Genomic DNA, 18,351 nt, shown 5'->3' with positions numbered 1-18,351 from the left:
AATCATCTTGGAATCGCTGAAAGGGCTGCATTGTACACCAGAGATAGGTGGAGTCTTATTCCTCCTCCTTTTTTGAGGGAGGGGTGATCAGTTCTAACATAGGTGGATTCTTTTACCCCTCTTTCGAACTAGCAGTTCTCTCTGTCAAAACGTGGACTTTGCTGTCTTCCAAAGAGGGACCTTTGTTTTTCAAATGCAGATGGACCATTGAAACTTGTCCAGATGGGTTTGATCTCCTATGTTGTGCCATGCATTTATGAATTGATTGTTTGCCCATATATGCATTGTATTGCACATATCATATTGCTCAGTTTGTATCTGGGTGTTTTATCCTTAGGATGGACAAGCTTCTGCTGTAGTGTATTCTTGGGTTTAAAGTATACATGTATGTTGCATTGATTGAGCATAAAATTGGAGCAAATACCACTGGGCTGAAAGTTTCCCCACCAGTAAAGAGGGACAAGAGAAAGAACTAAAGGATAACCAAGTTATCCTAACTTGGGCCTTCATCAAATCCAAAAAAAAGACCCAACATGAGTTCCTCTATTACAGACAAAGAAGAGCATGACAAACCTAGCAACATTGTCATTCCATATGTTGCAGGAATATCTGAAACACTCAGGAAGATTTCCAATCAACCAATTCAAACCTATGTTCCTTCTCTATCTTTTGCTGTCTTCAGTTGGAGGGGAGATAGGTGGTTGGGTGGAATTGAAGCAGAGATAGTGTGTGCAGAGCAGGAGAACATGACAATATAACTACACAACAGTCATAAATGAGGGCCGGTCACCAAGCACTCACATTTTGATCATATGACCGTGGGAAAGTAATAGTTGTTAATCCAGTTTTTTCAGTGCCATCATAACTTTGAACTGTAGTGAAGAAAAAATTCTAACCCAAGTACATCTAGACTGCTCTGGTCCACTCCAACACTATAAGTCCAGGTGCTCCTTAGGGACAGTCCCATCTAGAGTGCTTTGTGGTAATATGCATGTGATAAGATATGAGTGATCATGACCAAAGCTTCCCAATTCAGGAAAGGACAGAGCTGGCACACAAGATGAAATTGTATGAAAGCCTTCATATCCATGGCTGCCGCCTATTCTTCAAACAGGAGAACCCATCTATTCTGTTGGGACAATGCAACCCCATCCAGGACTAGAGAAAGCAAATCCTGGGATGCAGGGAGTCTTAAAACCCTACTCTAAAATATAGATTCCCACAGCTTTCAAACAAAACCTCCAGTGCATAACTTGGTCAGACCAGAAGACATTTGCGATACTGATGCCTCACCCAACGGTTTAATACAGATGTTAAATAAGAACGGGGACAGCACCAAGACCTAGGGGATATCACACAGCAAAGCCTGTGGGCTAGATCTTTTCCCTCTTGATGTCTGTGGAGATTCTCATCAAGTTTATAGTGGTTTCAAAGGTGCTTTTTTAAAAGGCCACTGGACCGTTTTTTCCTTTGAGGAAGAAGAAAATGTTTTGTTTCTCATCCAAGAAGCTTCATCAGTTGTGATGGTGGGGAGATGGAAGGATGGGTACGGAACAGTTGAGACTGGGTGGTGAAGGGGGATGGAAGGATAGGTTCTGATAGGATGGTGGGAGGGGAATGGAAGGATTGTATTTCCTTAGCACTCCCTCTCAGAGCTGTTGAGGCCACTTGGGGGTTTATCTGTCCCCTCAGGTCAGAGGTGGGTTCCTACTGGTTCGGACCAGTTCGGGTGAGTAGGTAGTAACTTGGCCTGCCGTGTTCCTGAACTGGTTCTCTCGGCGGTGCCATAGGCCCCAAAATTGTGTTTTAGTACTGCACATGCACACATAGCACGCATCAAGCCCTGAGCAAACTGGCAGTAGCAGCAGCCGGAACCCATCCCTGCTTCAGGTCACCTGAATCAGAGTGCAATTGGCTGTGGTATCCTATGAGAAGATTCCACCACCAATTATAATAGAAAAATGGTATTTGCTCTCTGTCTATATGTAATAAGCTTCCCATGCCAGCAAAACCTGCTCTCCCTCCAACTGAGGGTGCAAGAACATAACCAAATTCAGAGAGCCACAAATAGCCAACAATCTTTACACATATGTAAAGGTAAATCACTTTTATCATTCTAATCTTCTGGGATGTAAATCAAATATTCAAGGTCATCTTACTTTTAACTATTTTTGTTTATATGCTGCCTGGCTTTGATTTTCTGGTGGTTATTTAATGCCATTTTAATGCATTTAACGTCATTTATTATATTTTAGAGGCTTATTTATTTACTTAAGCATTTGATATTAATAGCAATTGTTTTTGTTATGTAAAATAGACAGCTATTTTCTTTGTTGCCAAAAACTAGATCTAGGGAAATAAATACAACAAAAGCATGGAATAGCAGTGCAATTGTTTTTTGTCAGTTCATATATTCTGCACTTTTATATCCTTCTCCCTGAAGGTACCTCACATGATCTATTGTTCAGGTTATTCAAATGTGATATCTGATTGCATACTGTAGAAGCCATTGAGGCTCATATCCTGTTAGTCTGTGACATGGTTATGTTGAACATAACTCTTTAAACAAATATGGCTAATGGTAAAACTGTTTTGGAAACTTTCAACTTTATTTTCTTTATTGTATGAAGGTACATATAACATCAGATTATTAGCTCAAGACTATGGACACGTACAGTACATATACATGTATAAATTTATACACATATGTACATAAAAGATTGAGACTATTGTATCTAACAATTATTTTTTCCATATCTTACAGTTTTAACGGAACTTGTTGAAACATTACATACTCTTAGAGAGAAACATGAGATTAAACCCCATTGCCAGTGTGGCAGCAAACAGAATTTACAAATTGGCAGGTTTCCCCCAGTGAATGGCGTATCTCAGGTAAGGCCATAATATAGTGGTCAAGTGAAATACTAATATTTTCATATTATGTGGCATAATTACATATACATTGTTGTTAAATACTACAGTATAATATATTTTAGACATATTTTGCTTATCATCTCTTCAGCTATATTAATATCATAAAAAACCTTTTTTTAAAAATGCAAACCATTTGATGAAATTATTATGCTCTACAGATTTTACAGAATGTCCTCAATCACAGTAATAAAATTTCTCTGTGCACACCTGAGTTACAACAACAAAAGCCATCTCAAAAATCGGAAGCAAATGGCAGCGCAAGCCCAGGAAGTGACATAAATTCGGAGAGCAAGTTAAATCCTCCCGAGTCACAATCCCCACTGCATTGGTTGGCAGATCTAGCAGAGCAAAAGGCTAGAGAAGAAAAAAAAGGTAAATAATGACATAAGTTAATTAGAAAGCAACGTATCTTTATTTGACATGCTAGAATTCAGCCAATTGATAGATGCCCCATCTTTCTATTGTGTCAAATGTTCAAAATTACTAACAAAATTTACAAAAGAAAAGCAGACTGTAATAGTTAAAATATATGAATGAACGTTTAACACTAAAGCTAATTAAATCTTGGCAAAAGGATATATATTTTACAGATTTATTGAAGACTAAGTATAGTATGTTGTGCAGTATGTAGTGCAGTAGTATCATATAACATACAATGTAATACAATTTATTGTATACTATCCAGTATAAATTGTATACAGGTAGTCTACACTTACTGGCCCCTTGTTCAGCAATCATTTGAAGATGCGATGTGCTGGACAAATTATATTTATGGGCAGTTCTCAAAATTCCAGCCATCACAATGTGTCACAATGACCATGACATGGCCACATGATCAGGCACTTTTGGTAACCAGCTTGCCCTTGTAACAGTTGCCAATCTAAAACAAACAAACAAAGCTTTAAAGTGGATAAGAGATGATGGTTAGAGAGGGGATGTGTTTAAATACAGCAGTGGCATAATCAAAGTTAGAATCGGGATAGAAACTAGAGTGGGGGGATTAATAAAATACACATTTTTATATAATGAGGAGAAGTAATAATAAGAGGCGAAATCAGAATTTGAATGATGGTATTACTAAGTATACTTAAATAATATGACTGGCATAAAAAAATATTGAACTATTGATTAAATAAATAATGGAAGATTATAATTCAATATGAATATATGTATGTTTGCTAAATATAACAAATATGATTAAAATACTTTATTTGTATTAAAATGTATGACAGAATATGGTGATTGACATTAAAAATATATTGAAATATTGAATAACCAAATAATGAAGGATTATAAATTGAACAAGCAAATAATGGCAGATTTCAATTTAACATAAATGTTTGTACTATTATTAGAATTATATAAGTTTGCTAAAAGTAATAAATATGAATAATAATATTCTATTTGTATTAAAAGGTATGACACTTAGAATAGGGTGAAATTTAATAAAATATGTGTATTATTACAAGGATCATGTAAGCTTGTTAAAAGAAACAAATATGATTAATACTATTTTATTTGCATTAAAATGTATGACGCTCAGGTGCCACACTGTTCACGCATTGACATGTTTGTAGAAAATAAAAACTTTAAAAAAAAAACAGTTGCAGATCCCATGGTCACGGAATTGCCATTTGCACTCTTCCAAGTAGTTTCATGTATATTGTGAACAGCATGAGGGACAAGTTGGACTCAATGCAGCAACTGTAATTCACCAACACTTCTACATATGACCCAATGTGAAGAAATAGAACCACTATTTTAAAAAAAAAAAACCAATCCTTCCAGATGCTCCAGAAGGATACTAGAGCCAGTGATAACAGTATCTGTTGAAAAATCCAGGAGACACACCTGGTGCTGGGGTGGTTTTTTTCCCATAAAGGAGAAAGCTATTGACTTTTAAGTTTGAATAACATATGTGGCTCATTGCAGAGATGACATGCTGCCAGTTTGCACCGGTTCTGGCGAACCAGTAGTGGCAGTGGCGCAAGGCTCTGCCCACCCACGCTGATGTCATCAAGAACCTTCTGCGCATGCGCAGAAGGTTCTGGCATGCCCAGATGTGCTCGCGCTACCGAATCGGTAGTGAAAAAAATAGAATACCATCTCTGGCTCATTGGTAATGGCTTCCATTGTGCCATAACATGTAAAATTATGGGCTTTTTTAGTATTTTGTATTGATGTCTTATGTAAAAGAAGTTTTAGTATTTCTGCTCTTTTTTATGATGCAAGTTAAATAGTATTGATTGCATTCTGAAGCTTTTAATTCAATCTCTGATGTTATGTGACTAAAGCAGTAGAATTGTGTCATGCACTTCATTATAAAATACAATCTGCTAGTAGTATACCTGCTCCTTGCCATTGCATAATTATGTAACTTGTTCCCTGTCTATATATATATATATTGATTTTAGAAAACAAAGATTATCCCCTTGGAAAGCATACAAAGGAGGAACAAGAGCAAGACAACTCAGAATCACTTAATTTCAAGGTGTCAACTCCTTTGTCTCAAAATAATGAGCAGGGCTCAACATTACGAGACCTGCTGACTACTACAGCTTGCAAATTGCGCCTAGGCTCCACAGATGCTGGCATTGCTTTTGCTCCGGTTTATTCAACAGGAACAGCAGTGAGTGTGTTGTCAAAATGCTGGGTTCTAGTTGTATTAGGATAGAGAGGACCTATTTCATAGCTTAGATGTCAGTAGTAGTAGTGAGTAGTAGAGAAACAAGATCAAAAGCACCCTACTTTTGGTATTTATTCTAACCTATTCTTGAAATACTTGTCTAAATTAAAACATTTGGTCAAACAGCAACAGAGGTCTACAATTCAAAAAATAGCACATCCAAGAGATTATTTAAATTTATTGAGCTGTGTTATTTTCTCATCCCAGATTTCCCTGGGAAAGCAGCTTAAATGTACTAATTTAGTTAGTATTCAGACATAAAACAGAATTATAAAGATTCATGTTTGCATTACGAATATGTGGTTAATTTACTACTGAAATGGTTCTGTATTTATATAACAATCAGAAGGATTTGGGCACAAAGTGATGAACAATGTAATAAAACTAATACTATATTACAGTTAAACATTCAGTATGATGAGTATATATATATATATTTTAGATTGGTTAAGAAAAAACTAAAGACTGCTTAAGTCCTCATTTTATTTTTCCAATAGAGTAGCAAAAGTGGAAGGACTATGCCAAACATTCTTGACGACATAATTGCTTCAGTTGTAGAAAACAAGATACCACCAAATAGAACATCAAAGATAAGTGTAAAATCTGAAATGAAGGAAGAGCCAAAGAACAACAGAAAAAGCACTTCAGATGATAACAACAGATTATTCAGTCATATTCCACATTCATGGATTTGTAATAAGCATGTTTTGTGGCTCAGCGATCATGAAAACAGCAACAACTGGAAACTCTTCAAAGAGTGTTGGAAACAAGGAAAGGTATATATTAAAGTGTTCTTTTTAAAAAGCAGCTGACAAGGCATCAATTTTTTCATTCTTTTAAATGATATTTATTGAGGGTTTTTTTAATACTTTAAAAGGCAATTACCGTATTTTTCTGAGTATAAGACGCACCCCCCCAAAAAAAGAGTGTAGAAATGTTGGTGCATCTTATATACCAAATACAGCCCCACACCCCACATCCCATTTTTGCAAAAATAAAATGGGCTGTTTTTCGCAAAAACTGAGGCATTTTTGCCTTCCCTCAGCCCTGCTGAAGCCTGCAGAGTGCTCCTGGGGGCCAGGGAGGACAAAAACTTTTTTTTTCTTACTTACCTCTTCGAAATCTTGGTACGTCTTATACACCAGTGCATCTTAATAGTCCAAAAAATATGGTAATACATTTGTCAGTGGGAGCAGTCCTACAGCTAAATTTAGATAAAAATTCCATTACCCGATATTAGTCCCCAGTCTCTGAAAGTATGGTAGACCGAATGGAGAAAGCAGTAGTTGTTCCAAATATGTCAGTGTTATTATTTTCTGAAGAAAATGTTCCACATCAATGCTTCAGCGAGTAAAATAACTCGGTAGTAAAGAGAGAGGCTGGTTGAAAATAGTTACCAGCTGTATAGGTAACAACATTCTAATATCACCAAGGGTAGTATTCAGTACAAAGAAAATTCAAATCTTGAACTTAAATTCAGATCTTATTAGTTCTGCCAAACATGAATAATTACTTCAAATGACTGCAGTTAATTTATTATGCAGATTTACCTCTATAACAAAAAAAAATACATACAATAATCTTTTGCATCCACCATTTGGATAAATTTATATGCCCCTAATAATAGATTCAGTTAATATTTTGGCTCCATGTAGGTGTGGTTTTTTTAGTAAATAGGTTCATACCAGACAAAATTCATGAAATGTATTTACTTGTTAAATTTAAGGTTACTAATAAATTTATTAACTACTCATACAACCTAGTGGGATCACAGTTATCAGTCATTAAAGAGGAAAAATATATTGGGTTAAAGGTGAACAGCTCAATATCAATATGCATCTGTTGTAAAAAAAAAAAAAAAAGCAAACCGCATATTAGGGATAATAAGAAGCTATTAAAAATAGAGTTGCCAATATTACAATGCCCTTGTATAAATCAGTAATTGAAACTACATCCAAAACAGTGTTTTGCAAATTTGATAAACTTAAGATGTGCGGACTTCAACTCCCAGAATTCCCCAGCCAGCGATACCCATCAGGAAAACACTGGTGTAGAGTATTGTGGGCAGTTCTGGTTACTTCAAAGGGGAATATAGTGGAGCTAGAGAAGAAGGCTCCTATGCAGAAATATTTGGGGCTTTTTAGTCTAGAAAGGGGGTGAATGTCAGGGGACAAAGTTGAGGTGTGCAAAAGTATGACTGGTGTAAAATGGACGAGGAGCGATTTTGTCCTTCCCCAAAAACTAGAACTAGAATTTGCCCAATGAAGCTGAATCCTGAAAGAATCAGACCAGACAAAAAGATTTTTTGCGTGCAACATGTTATTAAATTTTAGAATTCACTATCACAAGACGATGTGCTGGTTACCAGCTTGGCTGGCTTCAAAAGATTAGACCATTTTGAAAAACTTGTGGGGCAATACCTCTTAGCCTTTATGTGGCTACTCCTGAAGGCCATCAGCCCTCAACTTACAACTAGAATAGATTTCACAGCCATTTTTAAAATGGCCATAAAGCAAGTCACTTATAGTTGTTAAACTAATTAAGTGACCCATGTGGTCATTAAGTGAATCCAGCATCTCCAGTGGGCAAAAAAATGTCACAAGTTGCAGTCATGGACCATGGGATGCTGCAACCAGTCACACCTGCAAGGTAGTCTCTGAAATGTGACCCCATGGTCACTGGGGGGGGGGGGGGGAGTGCAGCAGTTGTAACTTAAGTCAAGGAATACCTATGTATAAATCACAATTTTTAAACAAATACTACTGCTTATGGATGTTTTTATATTATGTTTTCCAGTTTGCATTAGTCTCCGGAATCCACAAAAAAATGAATGCCAGCTTGTGGAAGGCAGATTTTATTAGTTCAGATTTTGGTGATTTAAAAGCTGATCTTCTGAACTGCAAAGATAGCATTACTGCAAGTGGCAATGTCAAGGAATTCTGGGATGGTTTTGAAGAAATTTCAAGTATGTTTCTTTTTTGTTTATACCTTCAAATAATTGTATGCAAATATGTTTGTGTGCATATGTAATATAATTGAAAATAGAGGATATAAATATGATATGAAAACATAACAATTCATCCTTTCATTACATTTTAGACACAAGGTTATGTAAATAATATGTTGGATTCATTAACAATGCAAATACACAAATTGCCTTATTAATAGTTTTGCAATGTTATCTTTTCGAATGTACTTTTTTTTAAAAATGTTACTTGTACATTTGTAGGCTGCAATCCTCTGATTCTTCAAAAATAGAAGAACTGTCAGGAAAGAAATTAAGATTCCTGTTGCAGGAGCTTAATTCCCTCTTGTCAAATATAAACTAATATACAAATTTTAATAATGATAATACATGGAAATTTCTGGAAATATTCACACAAATTATGATGCATCATAATTTAAATATGAAAGTGAACAACATGAGCATTCCCACAGTAATAAAATACTAGTTATAAATAAAATTTTGGACTGTTATTAATATTAGCTGCATTTTGTTTTAGAAGAATTAAGTGTTTCATTTTGTGTATGTAATCAAGGTCTATGGCAGGGGTCCCCAAGCCCCGGGCTGTGGCCCACTACCAGGCCATAACCTATTCAAAACTGGGCCGTGCGAGAAGCGGGCTGGTCCGCACATGCAGTCAAGCTGTGTGCATTCCTTTTCTCAAAGTACACATTTATTTAGATACACCATATTGGCACTAACTAACTAGTGAAAAGCCAGTACTAAAGTTCCCAGGCTTTTCATTCCAATATAAGTTTAGGATTCTTAAGTTGTCCAACCAAGATGGGAGATGGTTACTTAGTGACGCCTCTTCTCCTTCTCTGGTCACCTAGCTGTTGGAATGTGGTTGACTCATCGGCTAGCTATGTTGTTTTGACTGAAGCAGAGGTGGGTTCCTACCGGTTCGGACCAGTTTGGCCGAACCGGTAGTAACTTGGCGGCTTGGGTCATTGGAACCGGCAGCGACCCAGACTTGCCATGCCCCAAATCCGTTTGTCATCTTGTTTTTTCCTTCTGCGCATGTGCAGAGCAATTTTTGTTACACTGCGCATGTGCACCCGTGGCGCATCCCTGAACAAACCAGCAGTAGTGGCAGCCGGAACCCACCCCTGGACTAAAGGCTCTATCCTCCTTCAGCTCCAAACTGTGTCAAATTGAATTCGTATTAGAATACCCAAAGGTACAAGCAGTCCCACTATACAATTCAGGCTTGACACCACCACTCGTGTGGTTTGATTCCCCTCCCCCCCCAGCCGGACCTCCAAGCCTCAAAGGTTGGGGACCACTAGTCTATGAGTCAGCTTGCTCCCTCCACTTAGGTGTCTCAGGAGTGGCCATTTTATTTTTTCACCCCCAACTCTCAGTTGATTTCAGAGGGTCGAACAGAACCCTTTGAAAGAGAGTAAGAAAAATGTGAGAGACAGGAGAAGTTTGAGAAATTCCAGAACACAATACAGTTAAATACCATCCAATATCGCAAGCATTTTCATAGCTCACCCCATCCACTTAACCTATGTATTTTCAGAGCGGCAAAAAAGTAAAAATGGAGAAACCATTGTACTGAAGCTGAAAGACTTGCCTTCAGGGGACGATTTCAAGACCATGATGCCTGCAAGGTATTTATTTGTTTAAATTCATTTATTGATTTACTTTATTGATTTGTTTATGAACATTTATTTGTTACCTGCCTCGTATCCAATAACTTTGGGCAGCTCACAGCAATTGTCTTTCTTTGAAGTACTCCTCTGAAATATTTTTGTTGCTTCCATCTTTATTTTTTTCAGGTATGAAGATTTATTAAAAAGTTTACCGCTGCCTGAATATTGTAACCCAGAGGGAAAACTTAATTTGGCTTCGTACTTGCCAGGATTTTTTGTACGCCCAGATTTGGGACCTAGATTATGCAGCGCATATGGTAAGTAACCTTCATTTGATGGATTGAGGTTTTTATAATGGGGGAAAAAGCCAATTTCATTTAAAAAAGCCTTCTGTCTGTCTGAGAAAATATGAAGACCTTAAAGGTACTTCCATCAAACTTAATGACTGAATTATCGTACTGGTCCTGATGATCGCCACTATTATATCTATTATTTATAAAATTATTTTAAGCTTTTTATTTATAGCTACATTTTATGTGATAGAAGTGTTTGACATACAGTGTGTTGCATTTTTTGGCTTTAATTTTATTGTAGATGAAAAATAAAGATTGGGTTAAGAAAGTGTTTTGATACATTTATACTTTATTTTTGCAAAAGGTGTAGCTGCTGCAAAAGACCATGATGTAGGAACTACAAACCTTCATATTGAAGTATCTGACATTGTGAACATCCTTGTCAGTGTTGGTATAGCAAAGGGGAATGGAGTCCCTTCAAAATCAGGTAAAATAACATCTTAATGTGTACATGTTGCCATATTAATATGTGCAGTAGAATCTTTAAATTTAGCATAAATCAGCCCAGCATAGTATTTTTAAAATTCTAGTTGTCATGAGATTACTCCATTTTAAACATGGTTTTATCATAATAGTTTGAATCCTAAGATAGGCTCATGTGGAAAAGCTAGCAAAATGTGAAGTTAAAAGTCACTGAAACATTATTTATCTACATTTTCCCTTCTTGAAATACTTAAATCTATGTTTTAAATGTTGCTTTATAATTTTTAATCAGACAGGATTTTGAAATTCTCTGTCTTTTGGTTAAATTCAATAGAAGAATGTATTAGCCATATATCAAAACTTTTCCATCTCTAGAAAGTGATACCATTTGTCAATTCACAGGGGTATTAAAAAAGTTTGAAGAAGAAGATTTGGATGATCTGCTAAGAAAAAGACTGAAGGATTCAAGTGAATTGCCAGGTGCCTTGTGGCATATTTATGCCAACAAGGATGCCGACAAAATAAAGGAGTTTCTACAAAAAGTTAGTTTGATTTATTTCTACTTTACATTAGAACTAAGTAGTCTTTGTTACAGAACTAATTATAAGGTGTGTGCCCAATTTCTAGACAATAGTAGATGAAACAGTCAGTATTATTGGTTCCATAATGTAAAATACATCCTACAAATATGATTATTACAACATGTACAGGTAATCCTTAACTTAAAAGCATTTGGTTTTTTATTTTTTATGTTATTTGTTGTTACACGTTACTTAATTGAGGGGTCCCCAACCCCCAGTATGTGGACCAGCACTGGTCCGCAGCGTTCCAGCAACCAGGCCACGCAAACAAGCAAGCGCCATTAGCGGGATACAGGCAGCATGCAAAACCCTTCCAGGTCCATAAAAAAACCTTTCTCCATGGAACTGGTCCCTCGTGCCCAAAAGATTTGGGGCCACTGATTTAATTGATAGTGAAGTTTACCACACCCAAAGTAGGGAAGCAGGCTTTTTCCTATGCAATCCAATTTTTGCAGGGGAGAAGAAGATGCAACACAGAAGTGCTATTATGAGTTCTGAAATTTAAGTGTGGCTGTCTGCATGTTCAGGAGTGCCACCTGACTCAGTGTACTAGGACATTAATTCTTCTCTCAATTAACTAATCTACACATACGCTGTGAAAAGAAGCACTAGAGATGGGGTTTGAGGAGAACTAAGCCAGAAGACAAACACCCCTTCACACGTCTTTTGTGCAACAACATGCATGTTCAGAAAGAAAGAATAATCCTTTCAAATTGATAGCACAAACATGAATTCAGCAGCAGAAAAGAAGGTAAATTTACTGTATTTTACGGACTATAAGACGCACCATGATTTTGAAGAGGTAATTTTTTTTTAAAAAAAGTTCTTGCACTCTGCAGGCCTCCCAAATCCTCTGCATGCCTTGTTTTTTGCAAAAAAAGGGGGGGGGGGGCACGCAGAGCTTTGGGAGGCTTGTAGAGTGCTCTCGGGAGCTGTGGGGGGGACGCTCCATTTTTTGCTTGTTTTTGCCCTCCCCAGCCCTCAGGAGCATTTTGCAAGCCTCCCAAACCCCCTCTGCATGTCCATTTTTGCAAAGGGGGCGGGGTTTCAGTAGGCCAAAAATGTTGTGTTCGGTGTATAAGAGATCCTCACCCTCTTTTTTTTGAGGGAAAAAAGGTGCATCTTATACTCCGAAAAATACGGTACCTTGAAATCAGAATTTTATTGTAGCTGATGTGTATTTATTTATACTCATTCCTTAATCATCACGGGTGATTCTTTTTTTTTTTCCAAATGTATTACAGGTCGCAAAGGAACAAGGTTTAGATGTATTACCAGAGCATGATCCTATACGTGATCAGAGTTGGTATGTAAACAAAACGCTCCGCCAAAGACTGTTTGAAGAATACGGAGTAAAAACATGTACTCTCATCCAGTTTCTGGGTGATGCTGTGGTTTTACCAGCAGGCGCTCTGCACCAGGTAAAGCTATACGTAACATGTTACTTTAATCTTTTTTTAAAAAGTGAAATGAAGAGAAAATAAACAGAAATGTTTATTTTCTGTGGCGGCGCAGAGGTTAGAATGCAGTACTGCCAGCTCCTTGCTGACTGCCAGCTGACTGCAGTTTGGCAATTTGAGTCTCACTGGCTCAAGGTTGACTCAGCCTTCCATCCTTCTGAGGTCTGTAAAATGAGGGGCCAGATTGCTGGGGGCAAGAGGCCGACTCTGTAAACTGCTTAGAAAGAGCTGTAAAGCACTGTGAAGCGGTATATGTGCTATTGTCCCAAAGGAGCTTCATCCAAGAAGCTGCTTCCACTCTGGATGGTGGGGAATGGAAGGATTTATATTCCTTGCAGATAGCTGGTCATCTGCATCCTTTTAGAGCAGGGGCAGTCAACCTTTTTATACCTCCCGCCCACTTTTGTATCTCTGTTAGTAGTAAATTTTTCTAACCGCCCACTGATTCCACAGTAATGGTGATTTATAAAGTAGGGAAGTAACTTTACTTTATAAAATTTATAAAGCAGAGTTACAGCAAAGCCCTACCGCCCACCATGAAAGCTGGAACGCCCACTAGTGGGCGGTAAGGACCAGGTTGACTACCACCGTTTTAGAGGGTCGCTGAAGACTTGGAGGTTTAGCTATCTCCTCTGGGTCACCTGAGTGGTGCAAATAGTTCCTGCAGTCTGCAATTTTTTTGGAAATCCATTCATACTCCCACACCATTCGAAGTGTGTTCATCCCAAAGTGCATGGCTAAAAGTCTACAGGGCTTCTCAGCCATCCAGGTCATGGTTGTCCCAACGGTGCTTTTTCAAAGAAAAAACACGGAAGTCCAGTTGCCTCCTAAAAAAGCACCTTTGGGACAACCATGACCTGGATGACTGAGAAGCCCTGTAGAAGTGCTATTGCTATTGATGTTGCTAAATCCTGTTCTAGGATTTCACTGACTTGGCCAAAGATTAACAAGGTTTTGGTTTGATTGTTTGGAATATTTTAATGCATTAGGCATTGTCTCAAAGATTGGGGTTTAAGTTTTTTTTTTAAGTATTTTCTTGTTTGCCTTCTTCGATGTAACACTGAGCTAAGGATAAATTAGTGGTGGTTCTGACAAGCTTCTAATTTGAAAGGAAAGCAGTTATAAATGCATTTATATTTTACCCCCTCTCTAAGATTACGTCATAATTGCCTTCTTTCCATAAGCTATCCTTTTTAATCTTCAAACCCATATATCACAAATTGATTTTTATTATTTTTAAGCAAAATATCTTTAAGGGGTTTCCAGATAAATATAGTTGTTGCTTTTTCTCTAATCAAGCAAGTTAATTTTGCTTTCTGCAAATTCCAGCAGAATTAGTGAAGGAAGAGAATGGTTAAACCCCAACTCTTTCCATCCTCCCCCTTTAGTCTGGCTTTTAAAGGAGAACTAGTCCTTCTCTCAGAAAGGGAAAGGGTTTGGGGTTACAAGAACCTAGAGACTTCTCTTAGAGCAGGGGTGTCAAACCCAATTTCATTGAGGGCCACATCAAGGTTGTGTTTGATTGGGGGGGGGCTTGGTCAGCTTGATGTCACTCCTGTCTGGGGTGGCCCAAGCACTCTGCCAGCAAAAAACGGGCTCCTGAGTTCCGTTTTCACTGGCAGAGGGTTGCAAGAGGCTGTGGCAGCTGAAAACGGAGCTCAGGAGCCAGTTTTCACTGGCAGAAGCACCACGACTCAGTTCTTGGCGGTTTCCAGGGCAGCCCCATGGGCCGTATGCGGCCCGGGGGCCTTTAGTTTGACACCTCTGTCCTAGAGGGTGAAGTTGTTAGTTCCATCTCTGGGGATCAGCTGTCAATCTTGTGAATACCAGATGACATCACAGAAAAGACCCCATCTTTCCCCACCAGATTTAGCCCCTCTGGCAGCAATAGCAATAGCGCTTAGACTTATATACCGTTTTACAGCCCTTTCTAAGGGGTTTACAGAGTCAGCATATTTCCCCCAACAATTTGGTCCTCATTTTACCCACCTCGGAAAGATGGAAGGCTGAGTCAACCTGGAGCCTGGCAAATTGCAGATAGCTGGCAATCAGCAGAAGTAGCCTGCAGTACTGCACTCTAACCACTGTGCCACCACGGCTCACTAGGTAGCCTGCCTAGAAAAGAAGGAGACATATGTTGGAAGTTCTCTGACACTGTGTTTCCATCTGCTCTGGCTCTGATCCCTTTTCTTTTTTATGTTACACAATAAACTTTGAATTCCTTTTAAAAATATATATCTTTAAAGATAGAAATTCTGATCCATCACTGCCAATCTGAATTGTGTTGTGTTTAAAGTTGGTGTCTTTACTGCTGTGTAATTCCTATATGGCTTTCGTTCAATCATCATACTGTAAAATAAAATCTATTTTTTTATTACGTTACAAGATGCTTTGTTTTGGTTTTGTCAGTTAAATTGTATTACAATTTGTTGACCAAAGAAATATCTTTTTGTTAGGCTTTTTGCTTAAATGAAAATGAAAATAAATTATAGCATGTAACAAATTTATGGAGGCATAATATCTGTCTGTAAATTTTGTGCCGGAAATTTCTATTACATTTCCTTTTCAATCAACTTATATAAACTTTCCAATAATAATTGATTTTTATTTTATTTTTTTGCTCAGGTGCAAAATTTTCATAGCTGCATTCAAGTAACAGAAGATTTTGTATCTCCAGAACATCTTACACAATCTTTTCATTTAACACAAGAGCTTAGGCTCTCAAAGGAAGAAATCAACTATGATGATAAGCTGCAGGTAACAGACGAATGCTTGTCACAATCCACTTTCTGGTGAAATGCTACCCTTCTCTAATCCTCTCTCTGAATCGGAGATGGCAGCAGGCATACCGCTATATTGCTTGTACAGGTAGTCCTGACTTACAGTCTGGACCAGAATTCCTGTTGCTAAGAAGGACTGTTAAGTCAGTCATGCTGACATTGCAACCTTTTTAGCCATGGTGGTTTAAGTGAATCACTCACGTATGAAGCAAATCTGGCCGTTGACTTTGCTTGTCAGAAGCTGGCTGGGAATGATGCAAATGACAGGACGCTGTAACTTTGGTAAATACACGTCAGTTGCCAAGCGTCTGAACTATGATCGTGTGGCCGTGCTGTGATGGGTGTTAAGTGCAAGAACAGGTCATAAGTCACTTTTTTCAGTGCCACTATAACATCGAACAGTCACTAAATGAGTGGTTGTATGTCAGGGACTGCCTGTATTTAAATTAATCTAGAACAGGGGTTCTCAGTTTCATTGAGGACCACATCAGGGTTGTGCTTGACCTCAGGTGGCATGGCCAGAGTGGGCATGGCCAATTCAACGCCACTCCTGTCAGCACCTGGGGTAGCCCGAGCGCTCTGCCAGCGAAAACGGGCTCCCGAGCTCATTTTCACTGGCAGAGGGTTGCAGGAGGCCATTGTTCTGACCTAGGCTTCCCAAGATCATGAAGCCAACTCCTCATCCCAATAAAACTTCTTTTATTTAGTTTAAAGGGAATTCCTCTCTAGCAAAGTCCCAGCCAACAGTCTTTCAGGAGATTTCGCAACTACAGACCTTGATCAGGCTTGGAGAGCTGCCAGGCCGATATCTTCCAAACACCACGCTGTAGCAGCAATTACTTGGCAAGAAGTCAGGAACATATCTTCACCCTAATGAATTGAACTAATTGTCTCCTGCAAACTCCCCTCCCCTTTTGCTCCTCTTTATGGGGGTGCTATTCACTATCAAATCCTGTGGCTTTACTCCCAAGTTGATCCTTGTTCCTTAGCTGTTCCTTCTCCTGGAAGCTCTGCATGTGCACATTGAGAACAGACTCCAGCTGTTCTTCTGCCCCACTGATCTCTGACTCCGAAGGCAGCTGATAACTGTCAAACAACCCTGACCCCATCTCTGCCTCCAATGCAGAGCACTCGTCAGAGCCTTCCCCAGACTTCAGGACTGGCCCATGTTCCTCCCCAACCTCCTCACTGTCCAACTCTGCTGCAAGCTCTGCTAACGGCCACAACAACTCTGGCAACCGAAAACAGAGCTTGGGGGCCCATTTTCACTGGTAGAGGCACCGTGGGTCAGTTCTTCACTGTTACCAGGGCGGCCCCACGGGCCAGATCTAAGTGCCCCGCAGGCTGTATCCAGCCCCCGGGCCTTGAGTTGACATCCCATACCTAGAAAATACATATCCTTTTCCTTGTGTTTCTAGAGAGGCAGCCCTGGACTGCCTCCTTCTTGGCATCTAATAGTCCATACAGAGAGCTGAAGTCACAGTTGTACGTATTATTATGTCTTTGAGAAGAGCAGTTAAGCACAGAAGCAGTTGAGAAATTTATATGAGCCAGCCCATCTCTTCCCCTCACTGTCTTTTTTCAAACATTTATTTCTTCCTTGATTTTCTTACAGATAAAAAATATATTATGTCATGCAGTTAAGGAAATGGTGAGAGCTTTGAAAACTCATGAACATGAAATGGAAGATATTGAAGAAAATTAAAATGCATGGGTTCCCTCCTTGGGCTCAGAAGAAAATAATCTATCGTATTTTTCTTTACGATAAAGAGTGTCTTCACTAATATAAGCTGCACGAACTATCAGTGCCAAGAAAATATGTTTCTTATATTTACTTGCTACTGACACTGCAACAAAATAGACTCTGCTTTCAGTGCTTTTGAGTTTAACTTGAGCTTTTTTGAAATGGGAGACTCTAACCGGCACTGAGGTGTTATGTATTATAGTGTAAATGGAATTTTTCAAACTGTCAAAAGTTTAAGATGTATTTATTTTTGGAAAAAAAACTACAGAATTCTATGCTCTATTGTTGATCAAATGTAAATGTGATTTGTACAGTTTGTTTAAAATAACTTGGATATTTTTCACTGCATTGAGACAGTTAACTGTGAGAGTAGGATACAAACACCAGCTATTGCCTGCAATTGAAACATTGCTGAATCCGCACAGCAGTCATGTCATGATCTGAAAATTACTGCCAAATAACTGTAAACTTTGTATCATAAAAATATATGAAATATATGCTACAGACACTTCAGTATTTTATTGAAGCTATTCAGTGTACAATTAAACATTTTCAGAAATGTGTAATTTATTTAAAATTTGTCTCATTTTGGTAAAATTCATGTGAACTTTTAAAGCTAAATATAAAACTTAATATGCTATGTAAATATATACATATATACATTCAATAATGTATTTTTTTAAAACATTGGCTTGCTTTAATTTGTTAAAAGTGCAAGTGTTAAACATGCTTTGTACATCAAAAGTTGAAAGGGGTTTTACATTTTCCATTAAAAGGACTTTATCAAG

The 18,351-nt window shown here is 38.2% G+C and overlaps 1 protein-coding gene across 3 annotated transcripts in view; it reads left to right on the top strand.

Annotated features, from left to right (window-relative positions):
• JMJD1C (jumonji domain containing 1C) overlaps positions 1–18,351 on the top strand; it is a 112,864-nt gene extending 94,513 nt beyond the window's left edge. For all 3 annotated transcript variants that reach the window (XM_081956197.1, XM_081956195.1, XM_081956196.1), the window contains 12 exons: positions 2,765–2,892; positions 3,093–3,306; positions 5,349–5,563; positions 6,118–6,396; positions 8,417–8,585; positions 10,150–10,240; positions 10,409–10,539; positions 10,880–11,002; positions 11,401–11,540; positions 12,824–13,000; positions 15,665–15,796; positions 17,435–18,351. In XM_081956197.1, coding sequence (XP_081812323.1) covers positions 2,765–2,892; positions 3,093–3,306; positions 5,349–5,563; positions 6,118–6,396; positions 8,417–8,585; positions 10,150–10,240; positions 10,409–10,539; positions 10,880–11,002; positions 11,401–11,540; positions 12,824–13,000; positions 15,665–15,796; positions 17,435–17,524 — 1,889 coding nt within the window. In that variant the 3' untranslated portion in view covers positions 17,525–18,351. The remainder of the gene's footprint in view (positions 1–2,764; positions 2,893–3,092; positions 3,307–5,348; positions 5,564–6,117; positions 6,397–8,416; positions 8,586–10,149; positions 10,241–10,408; positions 10,540–10,879; positions 11,003–11,400; positions 11,541–12,823; positions 13,001–15,664; positions 15,797–17,434) is intronic.

This window comes from Natrix helvetica (genome assembly GCF_964273705.1).
Source record: "Natrix helvetica genome assembly, chromosome: 5".
In the NCBI taxonomy this organism is placed as follows: domain Eukaryota; kingdom Metazoa; phylum Chordata; class Lepidosauria; order Squamata; family Natricidae; genus Natrix; species Natrix helvetica.
The sequence above is the reverse complement of the archived record's forward strand: the minus strand, read 5'-3'. Positions and strand labels throughout refer to the sequence as shown.